The sequence below is a fragment of the Phyllobates terribilis genome, unplaced genomic scaffold (assembly GCF_046119375.1).
Source record: "Phyllobates terribilis strain yellow unplaced genomic scaffold, ASM4611937v1 Scaffold_2__4_contigs__length_985480577, whole genome shotgun sequence".
Taxonomy (NCBI): Eukaryota; Metazoa; Chordata; class Amphibia; order Anura; family Dendrobatidae; genus Phyllobates; species Phyllobates terribilis.
In genome coordinates, this window is record NW_027362762.1 from 356,132,948 (window position 1) to 356,155,651 (window position 22,704).

General features: G+C 40.2%; 1 protein-coding gene across 6 annotated transcripts in view; it reads right to left on the minus strand.

Moving 5' to 3' along the window:
* Positions 1-3,384: 3,384 nt before the first annotated feature.
* GPM6B (glycoprotein M6B) overlaps positions 3,385-22,704 on the minus strand; it is a 154,023-nt gene continuing 134,703 nt past the window's right edge. For 4 of the 6 annotated variants that reach the window (XM_073664635.1, XM_073664632.1, XM_073664631.1 and 1 more), the window contains 6 exons: positions 15,591-15,777; positions 12,819-12,975; positions 11,100-11,271; positions 9,629-9,702; positions 8,255-8,320; positions 3,385-5,149 (listed from right to left, as the gene is read on the minus strand). In XM_073664635.1, the coding sequence (XP_073520736.1) occupies positions 5,000-5,149; positions 8,255-8,320; positions 9,629-9,702; positions 11,100-11,271; positions 12,819-12,975; positions 15,591-15,777 (806 nt within the window). In that variant the 3' untranslated portion in view covers positions 3,385-4,999. Of the gene's footprint in view, positions 5,150-5,449; positions 6,512-8,254; positions 8,321-9,628; positions 9,703-11,099; positions 11,272-12,818; positions 12,976-15,590; positions 15,778-22,704 lie in introns of those variants that run through there. The other 2 variants (XM_073664633.1, XM_073664636.1) reach the window with 1 other exon arrangement.

A 22,704-nucleotide genomic window follows, 5' to 3' on the forward strand; every position in this document is an offset into this window, starting at 1 on the left:
ATTTTCGGTCACAACGTTTTTTTGATTGCTTTCTATTCCGATTTTTGGGAGACAGAATGAACAAAAACCAGCAATTCAGAAATAGTTTTTTCTTATGCCATTCTGCTTGTCGTAAAATTGATAAGGCTGGTTTATTCTTCGGGTCAGTACAATTAAAGAGATACCACATTTGTATAATTTTTTTCATGCTTTGGCACTTTTACACAATAAAAACTTTTCATAGAAAAAATAATTATTTTTGCATCACTTTATTCTGCGAGCTATAGCCTTTTTATTTTTCCACTAGTGGAGCTGTATGGCGGCTTGTTTTTTTGCGGGACAAGAGGACGTTTACCATTTTTATTTACATTCGTCTTTTTGATCACGTTTTATTCCACTTTTTGATCGGTGGTATGAAGAAAAAGCATACCATATGTTGCAGACTGTAAGATGCACCAAACCATAAGACACACCCCAAATTTTGGGGAGGAAAATATGAAAAAAGATTTTTTTTAAATAAAAATGGTGGTGTGTCTTGTAGTCCAATTTTATGGTAGCTTACTGGGGGAAAGAGCAGCTGTGGTGGAGTGGGGTCACAGGAGGCAAGGTCGCTGCTTAAGGAGGTCGGTGATGGCAGGAGTGGGGTAGGCTGTGGGCCCTGGGCTTTTATAAAATGTCGGCAGTGAGCGGCGTCCTCTTCCCATTGATTTCCCTGCAGTAGATTCCCTTCGGGAAAATAGCCGCCCCACTCCTGCCACTGGCCTCCTGCAGCAGCACCCTGCCTCCTGTGACCCCGCTCCATCGCAGCCACTAAACTACACTGCTCAAAAAAATAAAGGGAACACTCAAATAACACATCCTAGATCTGAATGAATGAAATATTCTCATTGAATACTTTGTTCTGTACAAAGTTGAATGTGCTGACAACAAAATCACACAAAAATCATCAATGGAAATCAAATTTATTAACCAATGGAGGCCAGGATTTGGAGCCACCCCCAAAATTAAAGTGGAAAAACACACTACAGGCTGATCCAACTTTGATGTAATGTCCTTAAAACAAGTCAAAATGAGTCTCAGTATTGTGTGTGGCCTCCACGTGCCTGTATGACCTCCCTACAATGACTGGGCATGCTCCTGATGAGGTTGCGGATGGTCTCCTGTGGGATCTCCTCCCAGACCTGGACTAAAGCATCCGCCAACTCCTGGACAGTCTGTAATGCAACCTGACGTTGATGGATGGAGCAAGACATGATGTCCCAGATGTGCTCAATCAGATTCAGGTCAGGGGAACAGACGGGCTAGTCCATAGCTTCAATGCCTCCATCTTGTAGGAACTGCTGATACACTCCAGCCACATGAGGTCTGGCATTGTCCTGCATTAGGAGGAACCCAGGGCCAACCGCACCAGCATATGGTCTCACAAGGGGTCTGAGGATCTCATCTCGGTACCTAATGGCAGTCAGGCTACCTCTGGCGAGCACATGGAGAGCTGTGCGGCCCTCCAAAGAAAAGCCACCCCACACCATTACTGACCCACTGCCAAACCGGTAATGCTGAAGGATGTTGGAGGCGGCAGATCGCTCTCCACGGCATCTCCAGACTCTGTCACATGTGCTCAGTGTGAACCTGTTTTCATTTGTGAAGAGCACAGGGCACCAGTGGCGACTTTGCCAATCCTGGTGTTCTGTGGCAAATGCCAAGCGTCCTGCACGGTGTTGGGCTGTGAGCACAACCCCCATCTGTGGAAGTTGGGCCCTCATACCATCCTCATGGAGTCGGTTTCTAACCGTTTGTGCAGACACATGCACATTTGTGGCCTGCTGGAGGTCATTTTGCAGGGCTCTGGCAGTGCTCCTCCTGTTCCTCCTTGCACAAAGGCGGAGGTAGCGGTCCTGCTGCTGGGTTGTTGCCCTCCTATGGCCCCCTCCACGTCTCCTGGTGTACTGGCCTGTCTCCTGGTAGCGCCTCCAGCCTCTGGACACTACGCTAACAGACACAGCAAACCTTCTTGCCACAGCTCGCATTGATGTGCCATCCTGGATGAGCTGCACTACTTGAGCAACTTCTGTGGGTTGTAGAGTCAGTCTCATGCTACCACGAGTGTGAAAGCACAACAAACATTCAAAAGTGACCAAAACATCAGCCAGAAAGCATTGGTGCTGAGATGTGATCTGTGGTCCCCACCTGCACAACCACTCCTTTATTGAGGGTGTCTTGATAATTTCCAATAATTTCCATCTATTGTCAATTACATTTGCACAACAGCATGTGAAATTGATGGTCAATTAGTGTTGCTTCCTAAGTGGACAGTTTGATTTCACAGAAGTTTGACGTACTTGGGAGTTATATTCTGTTGTTTAAGTGTTCCCTTTATTTTTTTTGAGCAGTGTATATTCGGATTGTAAGACGCACCCCCATTTTCTTCCCAAATTTTGGGGGGAAAAAGTGTGTCTTATAATCTGAAGAATATGGTAGTTTTTTGCCTTTTTTTTTTTTTTTTTTACGGTGTTCACTGAAGGGGTTAACTAGTGTGACAGTTTTATAGGTCCGGTTGTTCCGGACACAACCGTACTAAATATGTGTACTCTTTTTTTTTTTCTTTTGTTTTATTTTTTTTGTTACATAAAAATACTTATTTATGGGTACATTATATTTTTCTTTATTATTTTGTCATTTTTAAAAATATATATTTTTACAATTTTTTTTTTTTTTACGATTGGGAGGGGAAGGAAGAGGGAGGAGCTCTGGCTCTAGCTCCTCCCGTCTACATATAATTGTATCAGTAGCAGCTGCCATCTCCTATCTCGGTAATGGCAAAGTCCGTCTTCACTGAATACAGATTTTATCTCAGAACTGAGAATTTTGATAACGTTTGATCAATTCTGGCAGAGAAAGAAGCAGATTTCTCTGATCAGATACATTACAAAGTTGCTTATTTTCATGTGTACTATTGATTTATGAAATAATGAGTAACAGTTGTTTTAATTTTTAAGTGTAGTTACTCCTTTATTGTCTATATATGATGGGACCACAATGCAGTACCAAGAGTAGCCGCCGCTCTTACAGACGAGCCACTGTGCCTGTGTAAGCGATAAAATGCCACATCTTTCCCTCTGGTGACTCTGCTCCCAATGATCAGATGTGACAAATAATTATATAAAATGTACCATTAGATACCTTCTAATTATCTTCTCAGTTTTGCACCGTTTGTCTTATGATTGTACAGTCCAAAAAAAATTCATAATACATGTTAATGTGTGTACTAATAAAATGCATATACGGTAATAAAAATACTTAATAAAATGGCAGAAATAACCTGTATAGATAGAACTAAGTAAGATCTATAAAGGTCTAGTACAGATATGTGCACAAAAATAAACATGAACTCACAAAACCAGGCGATTTATCTACAAATATTTATTATAACACTCGGATATAACTACAGGAAGCCCTTGGCACTGATAGAAAATATTGATTCACTGTTAGGTTACAAAAATTTATACATAGCAAAAGGTAAATGCTTCTTTTTTTTTTTACATAAAAATAATTACACTAAACGGGATCTCAAAAAGAAAAGTTCAGTCAACTACGCAGAATAAAAAAAAAAAATTAAGACATTGCCTTTGTTATCCATACATTAGGACACTGGGCTAGAACAATCACCTGCATTGCAGTAGAAAGAATTACAAGTTTTCCATGCATTGGCTTCAACAAAAAGCTAGACTATTAAAGTAACGTTACCTAAATACAATATACGCCTTAATTTCGAAAATTGTCAAAAACAAAACGTCCTTTCAGGATTGTAACCAAACAAAATACCTGAACACTGTCTGTTAACAAGTCAACAATTAGAAATATCTTCAGGTCAAGTAGACAGGACATGATCATCTATATCTGTACCGTCTACACTTCACATTTGTATGGATTTTTTTATTTTGTTTCTTTTCTTTTTTTTTCTTTTTTTTTTTTTATAATATTTTGGAAGTGCAACTGTCAAAACAAAAATCACAATCAACTACAGAAATAGGATATGACCTACAGCAACAATGTAATACTATATATATTCAATGCACCACTGTCATTTTTGTTGATCATCGTTACCTAAGACTAACACTATTAATTAAGATGTGTTAACTTGGACCGATCGCCTAAATACAAAATGCATGCAGCCATTTCATTAGCTGAACAAGTATACCATCCCAATTCACCACGAAACTAGGAACGTTACACTAAGGTATTAGTTCTTGTTTACATGGTCAGACTTTACTTTCAATGTCTATTTGGGGGCAGAAATGAGGTTGGATCCTTTTTTTTGGATGGTGAGGTGGGGTAGGGGAGAGCAAAACGTTTATAGCAGAGAACTAGGACCTACAACTTGATTGAATCCTTAGGTAGTCTCGCCCTAATGCTAGTAAGACCACAAACTCCCACTAAATTGGTGGGCTCATTGTCAATAGTATAGGTCTAGGTCACAATCTGGCTGTCTCAATGGTGTGTAGGCGACTGGTGCACTTTATTTGTAAAATGGAGGAGGGGGAAGGGGAAACCGAACTGATCATGAATGTCCCTGATGCTTAGAATTATATTTATGACACTTAAGCTCCTTTCATGGGCATTTTTTAAAGAATCCATATTATATGTAGAAATGTTTTCGGGCCATTGATTCGGTTCAAAATGGCAACACTTTATAGAAATTTAACATAAGTGTTCTCAAATCAATCTATTTTATTTCCAAGTATGACCCGCTGCCTCTCTACATCTGCTCCCTCCATTTGGGAAATCCAAATTCCATAGAGGGGAGATAAACACTGATACCTTATAAAGTGCTTCATTTTAAACCACCTGAGATCACAGAATATGGGGGAGAACGTCAGAATATTCTTATTCGCTGCATTTTGAAATCCATATAATAACAACAGCCGGTGGCTCGTTCAGGTTTCTTTCAATGGTACACATCTGCATTAATTGATTAATCATAAAGGCTACTGCATTTCATGCCGTGTCATTGTTAAAGGATTTATGTGTAAGAATTGAGCTGTTCTTTTGATCGCGACTGGATGTCTTGAAGTTCTTGCTCTTCCTTAGCTTTAATGTCTTGGTAGGCCTGCATTTTGCTCGCATCCTTTAAGTAGGCCCAATTAGAAGCCAGAATCATGAGGAAGTGGATCTGCAAGAGAAGGGTGAGCACGATGGCTAGTAAACGTGTCAAGAGGCAAAGCAAGCAGGTTATTAGAGTACTAATAGTAGTAGTAGTAGTAGTTTAATAATAAATCATAAATAAGTGTTAATAGGCTTTTGTAACCCTGTAGTGGACATTAATAACTCTCTATTTAGGCATGCACTTGGTTTACTATGGCTGGAAAAAACAAAAAGGATGAGGAAAGGAAGTTAGGAAGCCAGGAGTAAAATTAATTGAGAGGAAATGTGTTTTGCCAGTTGGTTAAAGCAACAAACCCCTCAAAAACAATTGACGAGGATACAAATTATTTTATTTTAATGGTATATAAAAGGGATATTTTATCAGACAGGCAAGAGGGAAACCTCAGTACATAAAGTAATAGAAATGTTGGAAGTCGCCTGAATTATTCTTCAACTATTAATGAACCTGTGGAGGTAAAAATGTATACACAGAAGCATGCAGGCCACAAATTAGTGTTTATTGCCACTTTATTCAACTACAAAAATAGGTTATAAAATGAATTTATTGCTAGTGCTTCTATTCTTCTTTCACACTTCCATGTCATGTATCCAGTGATAATTATGTCACACAGAACTTCCTCCTCTGCACTATTTCCTGCCACACATCACTTCCTTGTGTCGTCCTCGCTTGGCCAGCTATGCCTCCATTAATTGCATGTCAGATCATTGGTCTTCAATCTAGTAGTGCTCAAGGGCCTATCAGCCTGACTTTTTGTCTGAGATCTGGCTAATAAATAATAATCTGTTACCGACATTTATTTCAACTGTACAAGTGCGTTTTGCAAAGAAAAGAAAAAAAAGCGCCTACAACAACTGAATCTGGGCAATTAAGGGCAAATTAGCACTGTTATTAGTTAGTAATAGTTTGTACAAAAATTACATATTCTGTAGCTGTGGCAGTAATGAAGCTCCGTATACCCTGATCATCCAACATCGTGTCTAGAAATGTACCGCATGTTGGGTGTTGGACATCAGGGAAGGCACGCGTTTCAGACATCGTTCAACAGATGCCAAGTGAATGTGCTTTGCTTTAAGTAACAGAATTTAGCCAGATCTCATGGTCGTGTTTTACATACAATATAGTTTTAATATTACTCTATGATGCTATTGCGTGACACGTGCTATATACAAAATGGAAAAAAAAAACAATCAAAAAAATGTAAATGCTAGACTGGGTTTAGTCCAGAGAGTGTCAGTGGTAGTTTAAGCTACAACAATGTAGTCTTTCTAATGCTGTGACTAAAACACATTAGAATTTAGTGCAGCAATCCTCCCGACTCTTAAACTTCAAAACGGCATAGTTATATGTGGTTGCCATCATGTAGATCAGCTGGTGGAAAAGAACAAAATAAAAAGGTGTGTAAGATACGGCACTGGAATGCCTCACGCAGCCTTGGAAATCACTGTAGTCTTAATTTTAAAAAGATCAAGGAAGATTGGGAATTCTCCATGATAAAAGTTGTTGGGGTTAGCCAGAAATAAAAAGACCCACTATATATTATTTTGGGGGTTCATTCTTATTCAATAATTATTCATAGATTGGTGCTATAAATGTTTCGCTAGGATTTACAGAAACTAGAATACTTGCGTCCATAACAAAAAAGAAAGGACACTTGCAGAAAATGGTGAGATTTAAGGATAAGTGCCAGAAATGGGTTTTGTACCTTTTTAGAATTCATGTCCACAAATATAGTAACATTTTATTACTAGTGATAGTCTAATAATTTAATTCCTTTGGAATCAATGCATAACTGGATTTATGATGGTAATGCAGTTGAATGTTAGCTTATCTGATGCATTAATACTATGTTGTGAGTTGACTACAATATGTATGGAATATATTCTTATCCACATTTCTATATGGACAATACTTTCAATGAACCAGGTTGTTTTTCAATGATTAAAGGGGTTTTCCAAGACCCAAAGTTTATTCAGAATAAATTTTGGGTCATTAAAAACAAGTAACTGTTTAATATACTTCTTTTCTGAAAACGGGGCAATTTGCCTTTTTCCTTAAGCTTCCAAAGAAACTCCATACATTGCAACGAAGATCCTTTGCTGCTGAATGGTGATGTAAGTAGTGACATAGAGCACACGGTGCCAAACTTCAAGTGAAGCACGCCCTGGTCGGCTTTCCAGATATGTTCGATTTCACATCCTCATTCCGCCTACGCTCAAGCTCTCATAAGATCAGGAGCTGGCCAACAAGGCAGCGCACAGCTTTATAGGTTATGTAGTCTGCACTGGAGGAATCTTTAAAGATCCTCAAATACGTTCATTTCTCATATAATAGATTCATTTTAAAAGATCAAGATAAAAGGTTTGAACGTTTTTAGAAATTGTAAAAAAAAAATGAATTGGAAAACCCCTTTAAAAAAAGAGTAAACCTAGGTACACCATGGGACCCTTCTAGACTGTGAACACCAGGGCTGTGGAGTTGGAGTCGGTATAAAATTAACCGACTCCAACTCCTGAAATATATAATAAATTGGGTACAGTAGTTCAATGCAGTTTGTGGGGAATATTTTTTTCTTAAGAATTTGGGAAGGTTATGAAATGTCCTATAAATGTCTGTCCTATTCCCGATCTAAGGGTCTAGACTTTTAGCCGAGATTAATCTGTGCTACAGTAAATTTATCACTTAAACATGAGCCATGTATGAGGGAGTTGGTGTCATGGAAATTGAGGAGTCTGAGTCGGAGGTTTGGCTTACTGACTCCACAGCCCTGGTGAACACAATGTGTATGCCTACACTTGTTCAGGGACATGGAATACATCCATACATGAAAACGGATCCACATAGGAATATGGAATCAGTGCTTCCTACTAAGAAATGGCTTAAAAAGTGTAGCTGAGCTACTAAAGAGCAAGTTTACTCAGACTGCCTGTGCATTTTTTGGGATAGGAATCAGTAATTTTTATGTGGTGCCTAGTTTCCATTGAACACATCCCTTGTGAACACAGCACCTTAATCATTTCTAACAGCAACAGAAATTGATGGATAGAAAAGACTAAAACATAAATAACTAAATTTAAAGAGATGCAAAAACTTGAGACATTCATTTATACTCACCAGTGCAATAACAGTAGCACCTGCTCCAGCACAAGCCACAATAAAAAGGTGGTAGGACATGTAGAACTAGAAAGGAAATGAGAGAGAGAAACAGAGAATCAGTTCAGAATGAGTATATAAAACATATAGTAGATAGATATTCTTATATTAATAAGTGATTTAATTGGAGAAAAATGTACAGGCCTTAGATTACCATATGAAAATAAGAGGCATTATAAACCCCTTCCATTCATCTGTATGAAGATGGAGGGGTTTATAATAATTTAATACTAGAGATATGAGGGAAGCTTAGGTAAGAAGAGGCTGCTCACACTGCTGTCCACCTTGTCTATCTGACCTAATACTGGATATATCAGGGTACGGAGGCAAGGAGAAGCTGCTCACTCTGCTATCCATCCTGTCTCACTGATCTAATACTGGAAATACCAGAGGTAAGAAGAGGCTTCTCACATTGCTGTCCACCTTGTCTATCTGACCTAATACTGGATATATCAGTGTACTGAGATAAGAAGAAGCTGCTCACACTGCTGTCCACCCCGTCTCACTGATCTACTTCTGGAGATACCAGGAGTGCTGCGGTAAGAAAAGGCTGCATTCACTGCTGTCCACCATATCTATATGATCTAATATTGGAGATAGTAGGTGTGCTGAGTTAAGAAGAGGTTGCTCACACTGCTCTCTACCCGTTCTCTCTGATCTAATACTGGAGATACCAGCGGTACTGAAATTTAAAAAAAAAGTTTTTCACAATGATTTCCACCCTGCCTATCTGTTCTATTAGTGAAGAAACCAGGGGTGTTGAGCTAAGAAGAGTCTGCTGTCCATTGTTTTTCTGATTTAATACTGGGGCTACCAGGGAGACTTAGGTAAGAGGAGGCTGCTCACGCTGCTGTCCACCTTGTCTTTCTAAATGCTAGTGGCTGCGGTGACCTGGAGATAGCTTGACAGTATATTGTATAAGGTCACAACAGAGGAGTTTCCTACTGCCCATCCTCACTAGCACGTGTCTCACTAACAGGCTCCGCTCAGTGTAACAAAATGGTTGTCATTTTATTTCTATGGTGATTAACCCTTAAACAAAACAAATATGATTTTGCTAGTAATGGTATTTAGGAATTTGTTTATAACGACTTTTCCTTTGGATTTTTATTTTGTCCAGTTCCCGGAGAACCCCCCAGCCAGCCCCACATGACAGATTCTGTGTGTATGTTTTTTTTTGCTGTCATACATTAATAGCAAAATTGGAAAAAAAAAATTGTACAAAATTGCACACAATTCCCTGCCTTGTCACTAGTAAACCCCAATCATAGAAACAGGTAGGTGGCTCAGGAGATGGGCATTAGCATCTTCAGTATTGGATTTTAGGATAAATACCTCAGTGGTACTGCAGATGTTCCCCAATGCTGTTCCACAAGCTTTTCCAGGCAAGGCATTCCATGGAATGATACCTAGAAAGAAATACAAGTATGTGAAACTACTGCAGAAACTAGTGTATCATCCCTACTGTTCACCCACTGACCATTGGTGTCTAAGCAAACATGGAATGAACATTAGTGAATTGAAAGATCAGTTATAACAGTTTTTCCTAAAACATGTTATGTTATTTTTTCTTCTTACCTTATTGTCACTTTCTCAAGATATCACTAATAATTGAGCACTGTTGCTTTGTTCCCCTCTCCCACATTTACCCAATTCAAGTAATGTCATCTGAAGACCTCCTATGCATAGAATACATTCAGCGGCATGATTTTTTTTTGTTTCAAAAGCTTACAGCATTGCTGTACACTAAATACACTAAGGTACAAGCAGTAACACACCCTTTCCCAACTGAGATGACACTAATAAAGGTTATTTGTCATGAAGTGTTTGCTACCAGCATGATGTAATAATAATAATAATAATAATAATAATAGTTTATTTTTATAGCGCCAACATATTCCGCAGCACTTTACAAATTAATGTAAGGGCAAAAACTCGGATTCTAACTATGTATCAATTGCTGAGCTGCTTGCTGCAGTTTTGATAAAATCGCTATTTATAGGCGGCACTAGAGTTTAGGTCTGCTTCCTCTCTGAAGATGATATTTGCATATTTAACTTTCCATAGGAGCATTGCATGGCCTATAAGTCTCCTTACGCAATCTTGGCACTCTCCACAATGAAAATGTTCCCGCTTCGACCCTCTGACAAAGTCCTGCCACTTAGCCAAATCAGACCTCCTGCTTTGCCCTGATGAGGGGCAAACAGCTCGAAACACTTGTCTGCAAATGGAGTGTCTGGTGTGGCTTTTTATTCTAGTTATGTGGCAAGGCTCGTTGAAGAGTCAGTATTTAATTTCAGGATTGCTACCCCAAATAGGTGGCACTTGAGTTCTAGTCCTCTTCCTCACTGAAGAGGATATTTGCATGTTTTATCTGCTACAGATCTACTAGTACTCTGAATGCTGAGCTCTGTATAATCCAGCCAACACTAATGATTGTCAGCTTTTTGCCTATGCACAGTGTACACAGAAAGCTGCCAATCAGCACTGGGCGGGTTATACAGTGTTCGTGAGTATGGAGAAATGTGTGGCAGCATGTTTACTAGTCTAGTGATAAAATCATTGTTTTATCAGCAGGAGATTATCAAACCTACAGCAAATAGCCCAGTAAGTGACATATTGCTGGAATCAGAGTCTCAGTCACCTAATCTGCGACCAGCATGATGTAAGGACAAAAACATGGTGACAGATTGCCTTTAATAATAAAGGTAAGGAAGAACAGACTCCGCTTGTTCATTTTAACTACAGGACTGCCAAAATTATTTTTCTCCAGACCCTAAAGAACTTAAAATGAAAACGGACATACCATACTGCCGGATGTCCACACATATCTGTTCCGCGGTTGTAGTATAATTTACAGGCAGCCCTTTGAGAACTTCACAAGATGACCAGATGTTGTAAAACATGAAGACAGGAACTGCAGAAAAGCCGAACACTCCAAGCCAGGCCACTCCCAAGATGTAGGTAAGAAACACAAACTGATGAGAAAAGAAGCGAAGAAGATAAACCAATATCCGGATTTAAACATCCAAATATTCCAGGCATGTCTGTGGGCTGATTTACTGTCACTTGTGTCTTTTTGGGTGTCTCATTGGCACTGTTCATATTAGTGTCACTGCTAGCTATGAAAGATGTCGTGACACATATCCAATATAGTGATTGACGGACCCCGATAACTAATAATGAGGTCCATGGATGTTTCATCAAGGTCTCTGTCAAAGTTATGGAAATCGTGAGGGAGGTTAAATCCACACATATGAGCAATGCCTATAATGGTATGAAAACAATGAAAAGTGCTCTGTTTCTTTATTCATTCTTCCCCAGAGAATAAAATAAAAAGATAATATATTAACATATATCAACCAAGAATATTCAGCGTAACCCACAACCATCAATGTGTGCTTCAACTGGCACATGCAGTCATTAGATCTTTGGGTTAGAATTCTTTTGGACCACCTTAACTCCTTAATGACTGGGCAATTTTCTGTTTTTCGTTTTCATTTTTTCCTCCTTCTTCCAAGAGGCACAACGTTTTTATTTTTTCATCTACATAGCCATTTGAGGGCTTTTTTTTGTGGTACAAATTGTACTTTTGAATAACACCATTGATTTTATCATGTGATGCACTGGAAAGTGGAAAAAAAATTCAAAGTGCGTTTAAATTGCAAAAAATGTGCAATTCCACAATTATTATTTTTTTTTTTATTTACCGAAATCACTATATGCAAAAACTGACCTGGCAATATGATTCTCCAGGTCAGGATGATTATGCAGATACCAAACATATATAGATTTCTTTATAAAAAAAAATTTAAATCAGTAAAAAAAAAATAATTTTGATTGTGTCGTCATTTCCAAGATCCGTAATGTTTCAATTTTTGAGAGAGCTTATTTTTTGCGCCCTGTGTGGATGTCTTCAGCAGACCCCCGGCTGTCATAGCAACACATCCGCGCCCCGTAATCACATCACAGGCGCGCAGATGGGTGCATGGAATGAAGCGCCCCCATTAGAAATTGACAGCGGCATTTAACAAGTTAACAGCCATGGGCAGAGCTCCGCTCCACCAACGTCTGTTAGAAGCACATGATGGTGGATAAAAACAGCCATCAGCTGCCGGGAAAGATGTGGACAAGGCACGCGAGCCCGCATCAAAGTCAGGGACACGACATATGACATAACTGTACGCCGTATGTGGAGAAGGGGTTAATGGCGTTTACCTCCACGACCTCCCGACATCATCAGGGGAGGCCATAGCATAGGTAGAACTTGTGCGGCCACACAGGGCCCAAGAGGTAAAGAGACCAACAGCAACCTCCAAAGCATGTGGAGCTGTTCATTATGATTATCTATTTGACTGTTAAGTGCCCATATAATGTTTTGCACAGGGGCCCTATTCTGCCCATCATCAATAACTATGAAGAATATATTAAAAAAATAAAGAGCTGTGTCCGATTTGCATCATTTTCCAGTGTAATAAAATCACTTTTCCCTTGAAGCAATATTCTTACACATATATAGTCTCACCATTCCACTGATGCATCGTCCACAAGCCGTGGTTTTAAATTCACTGTGCATTTCCTTAACGGCGCTGGTGGTGTAGAAACCCTCTGCCAGCAGAATGATTCCATACAGGAAAAAGAAGGAAGCAATTCCATAGATCACATACTGCATTAACTGGATTCTGGAAAACAGTAACACATCCACATTTCATCACGCATTACAATAGGTAATACATTTACATTTTGCAATCAATTTATTAAGGTTGGGGCCACATATCATTTTGGTGTGGAATAATATGGTGGTAAGCATGCTGCAATCTTAGAATGCATGGACATAAACACATTATGGTGAGATAGGGAATTCGACTGCATTGATGAAATTCCCCATATGATGTCTTGTGAGGGTCAATTTTAGGCAACAAACCATTGTCTTGTGAATGATCAGATGGTCAGCACATCCATGCACATTTTAGTCCATCTTGGCCGTTGTAGACATTGAAACTGGCCCTAGTCAATAACAGCGCATGAAGCATGAACAATCTTTATAGATAAGTTCTAGGAATGTTGTTGTCATTGATCTTTTACAGACTTGCCACTATCAGACCATTAAACTTAAATAACACCAATTTTTGTCCCATACAATTATCTGTCATTAATTGGCTAAATTAATTATTGTAGATTTCACCCAATTTCAACATTTTGGTCAATTTTTGACTTACGGCATGCATTTGGCCCCCTTATAAGAAGAACTTTGCAGAGCCCAAGTAGAAGGAAGTGCCAAAACACATTCTATTGCTCAGGTTGTCCAGCGACAGTAGAAACAAAAAACTAGACTAATGTCTTCGACACCAACTATGCGCGTCCATAGATAGTAAGCATATTTGATAAACTTACACACTGCAAGGTCTGGTGTAGATCAAAGAGAGATCAATAAACCTGTCAACTGTGACACTTTCTATGAACAATGCCTTCTGTAATGTTCACAACGCCAGGATTGAGATATTACAGGTGTAAATGTTGTACAGATGTAAAGCTTAAACAGATCTGTGGTAGGGGCCTGTAACATTTATTGTAAAAGCAAAAGGGGTTCAATTCTGACATAGGCGATAATTTCCTTTATCTTACAAACTGAAGACACCTTTATGTCATGGAATTTTGCAATTCATGTGTCAGAAAGAAAATAAATGAAAAAAGTTGGACATGTATTGAACATAATATATATAACAGATCTTAAAAGTGACATCTAAAAACCATATTTTATTATGCTTAAAGAGTAACACAACTTTTTTCTTGATTTTTCGAAATTAGCAGGAACTTGAATTGCCCGCAGATCATTGGGGGTCTGGGTCCGGACACCCCCATCGATGGCGCACATCCTGGGTTTCTATTGCACTGTCAGATAGGAGCTCATGTCTTCTGAGCTGCACACCTTTTGGAAATATATTCTGCAATCATGGGGGGGGTCTTTGGACCTGGACCCCACTGATCTGAAGGCAATTCAAAGTACCGGCATAAGAAAAATCAAGAAGAAAGTTTAGTTACTCTTTAAAGGGGTTAATCCAAAATTGTATTTTTTTTTCTATGGGGCTAAGCAATTATCGGTAGGCAGGTGCTAACAACCTGCCTGTTCTGCTGTGCTACGATTTTCTCCTGGCTCAGAGCACAAACCACTCCTGACAGTGATTTTCTTGCTTCTTGTAATGTCATGTCGACAGAGCAGATCCTTCTCTTCCGCTCTGTCAATGAGCATCACTGCTGATGTCGTGTTGATTGACAGCTGGCTCACCCTAAAGGGCAGGTACAGACGGCCATTTTATAGGTCAGAGTGTCATCCGAGAAAACATCGGATCGCACTCAGACCAATGTTAGTCTATGGGGCAGTGCACATGTCTGTTTTTTACCTCCTACAGAGTCTGTTTGAGGGGAAAACAAATTCACTGCATGTTAGAGTTTGATCCGATATTTGGATCATACTCAACCATGCAAGTCAATGAGTATGTGGAAATCATTGGACTGCACTCGTATGACATCAGCATGCATTCTGATTTCTGTGTGCTGACACAATGGAGAAGATGGAGAAATTTTATTCTCCATCTTCTCCTCACAGTGTGCTGATTCTCTCATCCGACAGAATCTGATCACACTATGCTGACACTCTGATCAAACTCTGATCAAACTCTGATCAGTGTCATGCGCATAATCGATTCTCTCGGATTGAACTATGGCCGTCTGCATGAGCAGTGACGCTTTGGAGAGCCGGCTGTCAATCAACATGTCAGCACCAACGCCCCCATCAAGAGAGTAGAGCAGATAAGGAACATGACGTCACAGGAAGCAGGAGAATCGCCGCCAAGAGAGGTTCATGACCGCTCTGAGCCAGGAGACATCGTCACACAGCAGAACAAGCAGGTAGTTAGCAACCATCTGCCGATAAGTACTTAGCCCCATAGATAAAAAATAACATTACGTCTTGGATAACCCCTTTAAGTATTTGAACTGAATTATGACTTTTCCCACCACTGACACTTTTTGTACAAAAGGCTGATAATAAAGTTGGCAAAAATTGCTCTATAAATATTAGCTCAAATGTGGTAAATTTGTTGCAGACATTTCTGTGATTGAGATTCCATTCTATTCATCTGTATGGGGCTATTTATTCATTGTGTATGGATTTCTGCAGATAAATGTGACAGTTGCAACAAGTTTAATAATTTGGCACAGCAAATATTTGACAAATTTTGTGTTTGTGGTATAAGGACTTGACCTCTACATTAGGTCTTTTTATGTAGATACTCACACTTCAGTAAGAAGAGCGTGGTCACTGGCATTCGAGGAGAAGTGCTGTTCAAGGATGGTCACTGTTCCAGTGAGGGCCACATGACCACAGCCACAGAAGAGGGCCACTCCAGAAAAGCATAGAATGGTCGCCACCAGTGAAGCATATGGAACTCCTCCCAAGCACTTAATGCAGCATTCAAAGCAACCTGCACATAGAGAGGCGAAAGTCAGTAAAGCGGGTGACTACTTCACACAACTGCCATTGTTACAAGCTGCGCTACAGCTGCAAGTAGTCCTCCCCAACTAACAAGAAACTAGGTCATAATAACAAAGGATGCAATGTAGGGAGCAAGATTAAAAAATAAAAAAAATTCCAACAAGATGGCACTATGTACATGGGACAGCTACTCTTTCAATCAGGTCATCCACATGTTTAAATTGTCTTTTTGTGTTTATGGAAAGCAGTTGAAGACACTTTCATTTCCCACCAGATAAATCTAGTAAACAAGCATGCAAGATGTGCACATGGCTTGATCAGCACAAAATAATTCATTATACAAGAGGTGGTGGCAGACAAAGCAAAACAAGGTGGCAGAACACAGTGTGCAGCCTGACATTAATATTCTGCCTGGCGGGCTCATGAGATGAACTTCCAGCACTCGGTATTCTTCTGGGATATGTACACTAAATCTGACAGTCTCAGATGGATCTGTTAGAACAGTGCATCCAGATATATCCCAATAACAGCTCTGGAAGCAAATCCAAATTACTTTAAAGTGGAAAGTACTTTAACATCTAATGTAATATATTACAATACAGTCATTTCCCTTTAAATCTTCTTTACCAATTACCATTCACATTATATGGGGACATGGAATGCTGTTCATAGTGATATTTTTAAGAGTATGTTGGCACATAGAGCGTGGGAGGCGGGGGGTAAAATATGCATAATGTTCTAATTCAATCTGATTTTAGTTATATAAATCAGTTAACTAGGTTATCCACTACTTTAATCATTGATTACTTATACTAAGGATAGGTCATCAATGTCTGATCAGTTGGGATCCGACACCCATCAGCTGTTCTCAGTGCCGGCCACCACCGTCCAGAAATTCTCACTTGGGGAGCTGCTCCGTCTTCTATTTATTTGAATAGGAGGAGGATGTGCAGTACCCAGCCACGGCCACTATCAGAACACGGCCAGCTACGCAACTGAGCATTTCCGTCCAGCAGCCGACGCCACCACCACCATCGAAAACAGCTGATCGGCAGGGGTGCCGGGTGTTGGACCTCAACCAGACATTAATGACCCATCCCAAGGATAGGTTCACCATCAATGATATAGTGGACAACCTCTTTAAATGAAAAGCTTCATACTAATGAGGCATAAAAAAATAGCCTATAAAATTAGACAATATTGAATAAGGAAGATAAAAGTATGCAACTGCATCATAAAGTCAATGGATGGCAAGGGAGATCGTAAAATAAGCAAATGGAATTTTATAAAAATGCTAGGGTTCCTACTTGGTAGTGTCAAAATAAGAGTGTATATAAGAATATCTAAGCATTTATAAGTCTAAACTAAGCTGCAGTACCAGACACCAACAATGGACGATAGTAATGCTGTTTTGTGGCGAAGGAAGGACCTTTTAATAACTTCAACATACTTTTTGAAGGAAGTGATCATCAGAAAATTACCCATTGTTTAAAATCAGGTTTTTGTATTAAAGTTTGGGTTTGTTTTTTTTTTTGGGGGGGGGGGGGGTGAATGTTTTTTTTTTCTTTTTAGATATCAAACTGTGTAAAAATAAAATATATACATGTTGCAATTTTCATACTGACAACTGGGGCTTTTTTAGACTCCAGCTTCCTGTTTCAAGAAATAACACATGTACATAGACACAATGTTCAGATTCCGACCCCGTCTTTTGTATTGAAGCATCTAAGGAGTCTGTGCAGAGGTCATTGTGAAGGGGGGGGGGGGAGCAGGGTCAGGTTTGTCATCACCTAGTGTGATTAGTGGACCCTGTGTTATCAGTTGTGCATAGAGGTTGTTACATGTCTTTGATAATAATGAGCTTACTGAAAACTCTTCCTGAAAGATCAATGACTACAAGTTTTAAGAAACCCCAGTGTCACTGTCAAAATTGCAAGATTGCTATATTTTTCATAAGGATCGTGAAATGAAAAAAACAAATTGTTAAAAAGTAAGCAGAAAAAAAAAAAGAAAACGTAAAAATGTGAATTAATCAATATGTCATTTTCTAAAGATAACTTCCCTTTAAGATTTTTGAGCTAAAAGAAGGTGATTGAATGATCAATGTCATATCAAACTCACAAATTAGGAGTGTCTGTAACTCCTGATTAAAACAGGCACTAAATTCACTGACCTAAACATGCAGCACCTCTATGTATTTACCACTGTTTATTTTCAAGGACAGTCTGTAAAAATTTGATCAATAGAGACCTGTCTATAATGTCCATTAAGCTCTAAAGATTGACAGCGTACACAAGCGTTACTGACCTGGTTTTTCATTAATGTTCATGAAAAAAAAAAAAAAAGTCGCCCATTCTGTTACACACCGTTAGAGGACTCCTATGATACTTTATTCCATAATCCATAGATAATGGAATAATTAAGCATTGCCACAATATAACATTCTGTACATTTTTGGAATGTTCTACTCCTTATTAACAGACCTAAAGCAGAGGAAATAGGAGATGTTGCTCTTTAGAACTAATAAACTGCTAACAAGTAAACCGAAGGATTAGCGAGGTTTATAAACATCAGAAACTGATGCATAACAAAATAAATCACCAGTCTAATGCTTTGCTGTAGAAAATTATTTAGGAAAAGCTCCAATAGTAACGGGATACAATCAGCAGCTGCAGTCACCATCCTATGGTTGGATTCCCTATACACAAGCACCGTGTTCCTACAATCAAGGCTTCTATACATCCACCACATGATCTGATACTCTAACATCAACAGCTGAAAAGCGTCTGCCCCTGCACGGGTAAGATGGGTCATGTAAATATCAGTTAGCTAAAGCAAATATTTTACCATGGGAAGCAGATTATAGCCAATGGCAGAAGAGATGTCCTTCCAGTTGTCACAGAGGTCATTCTCACGTGCTCTATGGAGACTTTACTGTTGTCTAAACAGTCACTTAACAGTGCAGTCTAATACAATGCATATGTTGCTTGAGACAGAGTCCTACTTTCATGGTGGAGATTACTGCAGGGAAAAAGAAACATTTCCTCCAGCATTCTCCAGCTGTATTACAATCATAAAGGAAGTCGTGGTCTTCTGACTGTAGAAAATAGTGACCAATATAACTAAAGAAGATAAAGGGGTTATCCGAGACTATTTCTTTTTTAACAATGTGCTTAAGAACCTGCCTGGTAGTTGCCAACTACCTATGTGTTGTGCCCGGTGCTGATCTATGCTGGCACAGACCGCTCCTGCCAGCAATTCGCCAATTTCTGCTGACTTCACGTCGACAAAGCATCAGCTTCTCATCCGCTCTGCTCTGTTGATGAGGCGTGGCTGCCAATGTCATGTTGATTGACAGCCAGCTCCCCGCGCCTAAAGCCCCCTTCACACATCCGTATAATACCACTACCGGAAAAAACAGAATCGGTGTCATCAGGGTTTTGGATCAGTGTACTATCAGTGTGTCATCCGTTTTATGGCTTAAAGGGAATGGGTCACCCCCCTGGGCGATATCAGACCTCTACTATGGCCATACAGGGTATAGAAAAGTAAATCTATACATACATCTATGGCCCATAGCAGAGGTCTGATTGCAGAGAAATCTGGTTTTATAAACTCTGTTTTCCAGAGGCTTGTAGAATAAATCCCCGCCTAACTGCTTACTATTCCCCTAGATCGCCGCCTCTGTGCTAAATTACCATATTCCCCCCCCTCCCCTGCACGTCACAGGGCGCTGTGATGTGCCCTGCCCTGCCTCCCCTCCCGCGCATGCGCAAAGCGCCGCTCCCATGGAGCGTGCTTTGTTTCCCTCCTGCCCCGTTTGACTTTAAAGGGAATCTGTCACCCCCTGGGCAATATCAGACCTCTATGGCCATACAGGGTATAGAAAAGTAAATCTATACATACCTGTATGGCCCATAGTAGAGGTCTGATTGCAGAGAAAAGCACTTTAATCAATTCTTTTCTCCACAGGCTTGGCGTCCAGGGGACGCCAAGCAATCCCCGCTTATCGGCTTATTATTCCCCTAAATCCCCTCCTCTTGGCTTAATTATCATACCCCCCCCCCTGCACGTCACAGGCCATGTGACAGGCCCTGTGACGTGCACTGTGCTCCCTGACTTCCTGGTATGCGCAAAGCGCCGCTCACATAGAACGAGCTTTGCTTCATCCCGGCCCGGTCTCTCCGTGCACTGCGCCGCAGGTTTCTATTGCGCAGGCGCCGGGGGGAGGGGGTCACTGTCACTTTCCGGCGCCTGTGCAATAGAAACCTGCGGTGCAGAGCACAGGTAGACAGGCCGGGATGAAGCAAAGCACGCTCTATGTGAGCAGCGCTTTGCGCATGCCCGGATGTCGGGGAGCACAGTGCACGTCACAGGGCCTGTCACATGGCCTGTGAAGTGCAGAGGAGGGGGGGATATGATAATTAAGCAGAGAGGCGGGGATTTAGGGGAATAATAAGCACATAGGCGGGGATTGCTTGGCGTCCCCCGGACGCCAAGCCTATGGAAAAAAAAGAATTGATCAAAGTGCTTTTCTCTGCAATCAGACCTCTGCTATGGGCCATATAGGCAAGTATAGATTTACTTTTCTATACCCTGTATGCCCATAGTAGAGGTCTGATATTGCCCAGGGGGTGACAGATTCCCTTTAAGAAATATCAAATCCACAGCTTCTCCTATACTTTGCAATGTTAAACACAAACAGCGCACAGACAGTACACGGATGACACATGGACGCCATCTGTGTGCTGTATGTATTTTACATAGACCTATAAACTTGCATTGGCCCTGGTCATCCGTGCAGTGGGTAAAAAACTCACTGTAGTTTGCACAGACACACAGTCCATGCAAAACACACGGACATGAGCGCAGCACCACAGATGAGTACATGTGATCGTTGTGAAAAAAACGGATGCCACACATACTGCAAACACGGATGTGTGAACGGGTCCTTATAGTGGGAAGCCAGGTATCAATCAGCATGATGTCGACAGTCACGCCCCGAGGACAAAGCAGCCCAGAAGAAGAAGAGCTGCTCTGTTGATGTGGAGCAGCTGAATTGGTGACCGCTCTGTGCCAGCGCCAAGTACTACAGGGAGGTAGTTGTCTGTGTTAGCAACTACCTGCCTGTTTTTTTTCTTTTTACTATGGGCTTAAAAACTAAAGTTCTGGAAAACCTCCTTAAGCAAAAAGTTGAAAAAATTATGCTTTTTTTGCCACGACACTTTCACAGAACACAGTGGAGGAAATTCATCATATGCACTGCGCCCAGGATTTTTGGCCAATTTGCGATATTTTTCATTTTATAAGAGTTTAAATGCTGCACTAAAAAGTCACAAAAGCACTGTAGCAGAGGGGTGACGTAAGGTGAATGAGAAGTTCTACACAAGTCTTGCATCGAAAAATGTGAGCAATTTATCACTGTGCGATACTGATAAATTTGTCGCAAAAAAGTGAACAACGCAGTCAGAAGCAAAACGGTCTTCAAAACAAACCTCTCATGGTAAATTCCCACCATATGTCATGCCTGGTCTCCTTACAGGTGCTAGTTCTGCTGGATTCTGTAAAATCTAGTCTTACAGGGCAGCTGAGAACAGGTACCCTTATGGTCACAGATGATTGAATAATCTCCACTTGATCAATCACCCTATAGAGTCTATTTCTAGGAAGTGAATAGAGCAAAAAGAGTGTGCCCACCTGCATGTCCCATACCACGCCATAGAAAAGTAGCTTTTCTCCAGAAAATGTAAAATAAATATGGACAAAGTAGATCTCCGAGGCAAGTGGCTAGAAACCATGTAAATTCGAAATGTTGCCCATTAAGATGAACTCGCTTCAAAGATATTCTGCCTAGGGATCACTAAACTGCAGTGAAAAAAAAGAGTGGAGAAAAACACTAAAAAGTGACGCAGAGTTGGCAGCCAATTCAGAATTGATATATACAGTGCTGGGCAAAGGGAGTAGAGGGGATTATGTTCTTTTTAAGACTTTGCACAATGCAAGTTGTACTTTACCCTGACAGATTCTTTTTATTCTCTTGCAGTCATCTAGTCATGATCAGTAAGACAAACGACGATGTGTCAAACACTGGCTGCAAATCTAACTTTCCACTCTGAAGCTTCTAATATACCACCTGTAATAACGTGGTTCATGTGGTGGGAGTTTAATGAACCAAAACGCGTCACTTCAGTGACCGGACTTATTAGTGACTATCTAGGAGGATGTGGACATCCTGAAGAAATCCAGTGAAATTAACATTTTAATAAAAAAAAAATAAACTAAACCGTATGTTGAATCCTGGAATAAAATACTAAAAATAACTGAGCTGCATTTAGGTCTGATATAATCCATAGATAACCAGCACACATTAGGTGATTAACTGGTATGACTGGAAAGTTAGAGAGATGACAAAGGGACAAAGCGAGCAGCTAAGCTATTGGACAATCTAGAGACAGATGGGGGTCAGCGCAGCTTGTTAAAAGGGAAGATCTTCCATATGGTACTAGGCGAACTTCTCTATCCATGAATATGGTTTATGTATGTACATAAAAAGTCATACATGTAGTGGTAAATGTATTTGTCTATGTATAATAATGTCATGTACATGAGATCTAGATATATTCACACACACACACCATGGAACGTGTAGGCTACAAAAAAGTCTGCCAATTGTGACTACTTTTTTACCATTGATATCTCTGAATAAACATTACAGGGGCACAAGTCAAAATGGATCCTGCAGTGTTTCAACTCTTTATTCAAGGGGCTAAGTTCAACAGTACAATATTCACCCATTTGAAATGGATCCAGTAAGGCAGAAAAAAAGGATTGTTTTGTCCTGCTAAGATAACGGATGACGATTGCTGCTGGATCAGTATCAAATGGATGAATACTGGACATGTGAACTCAGCCTAAC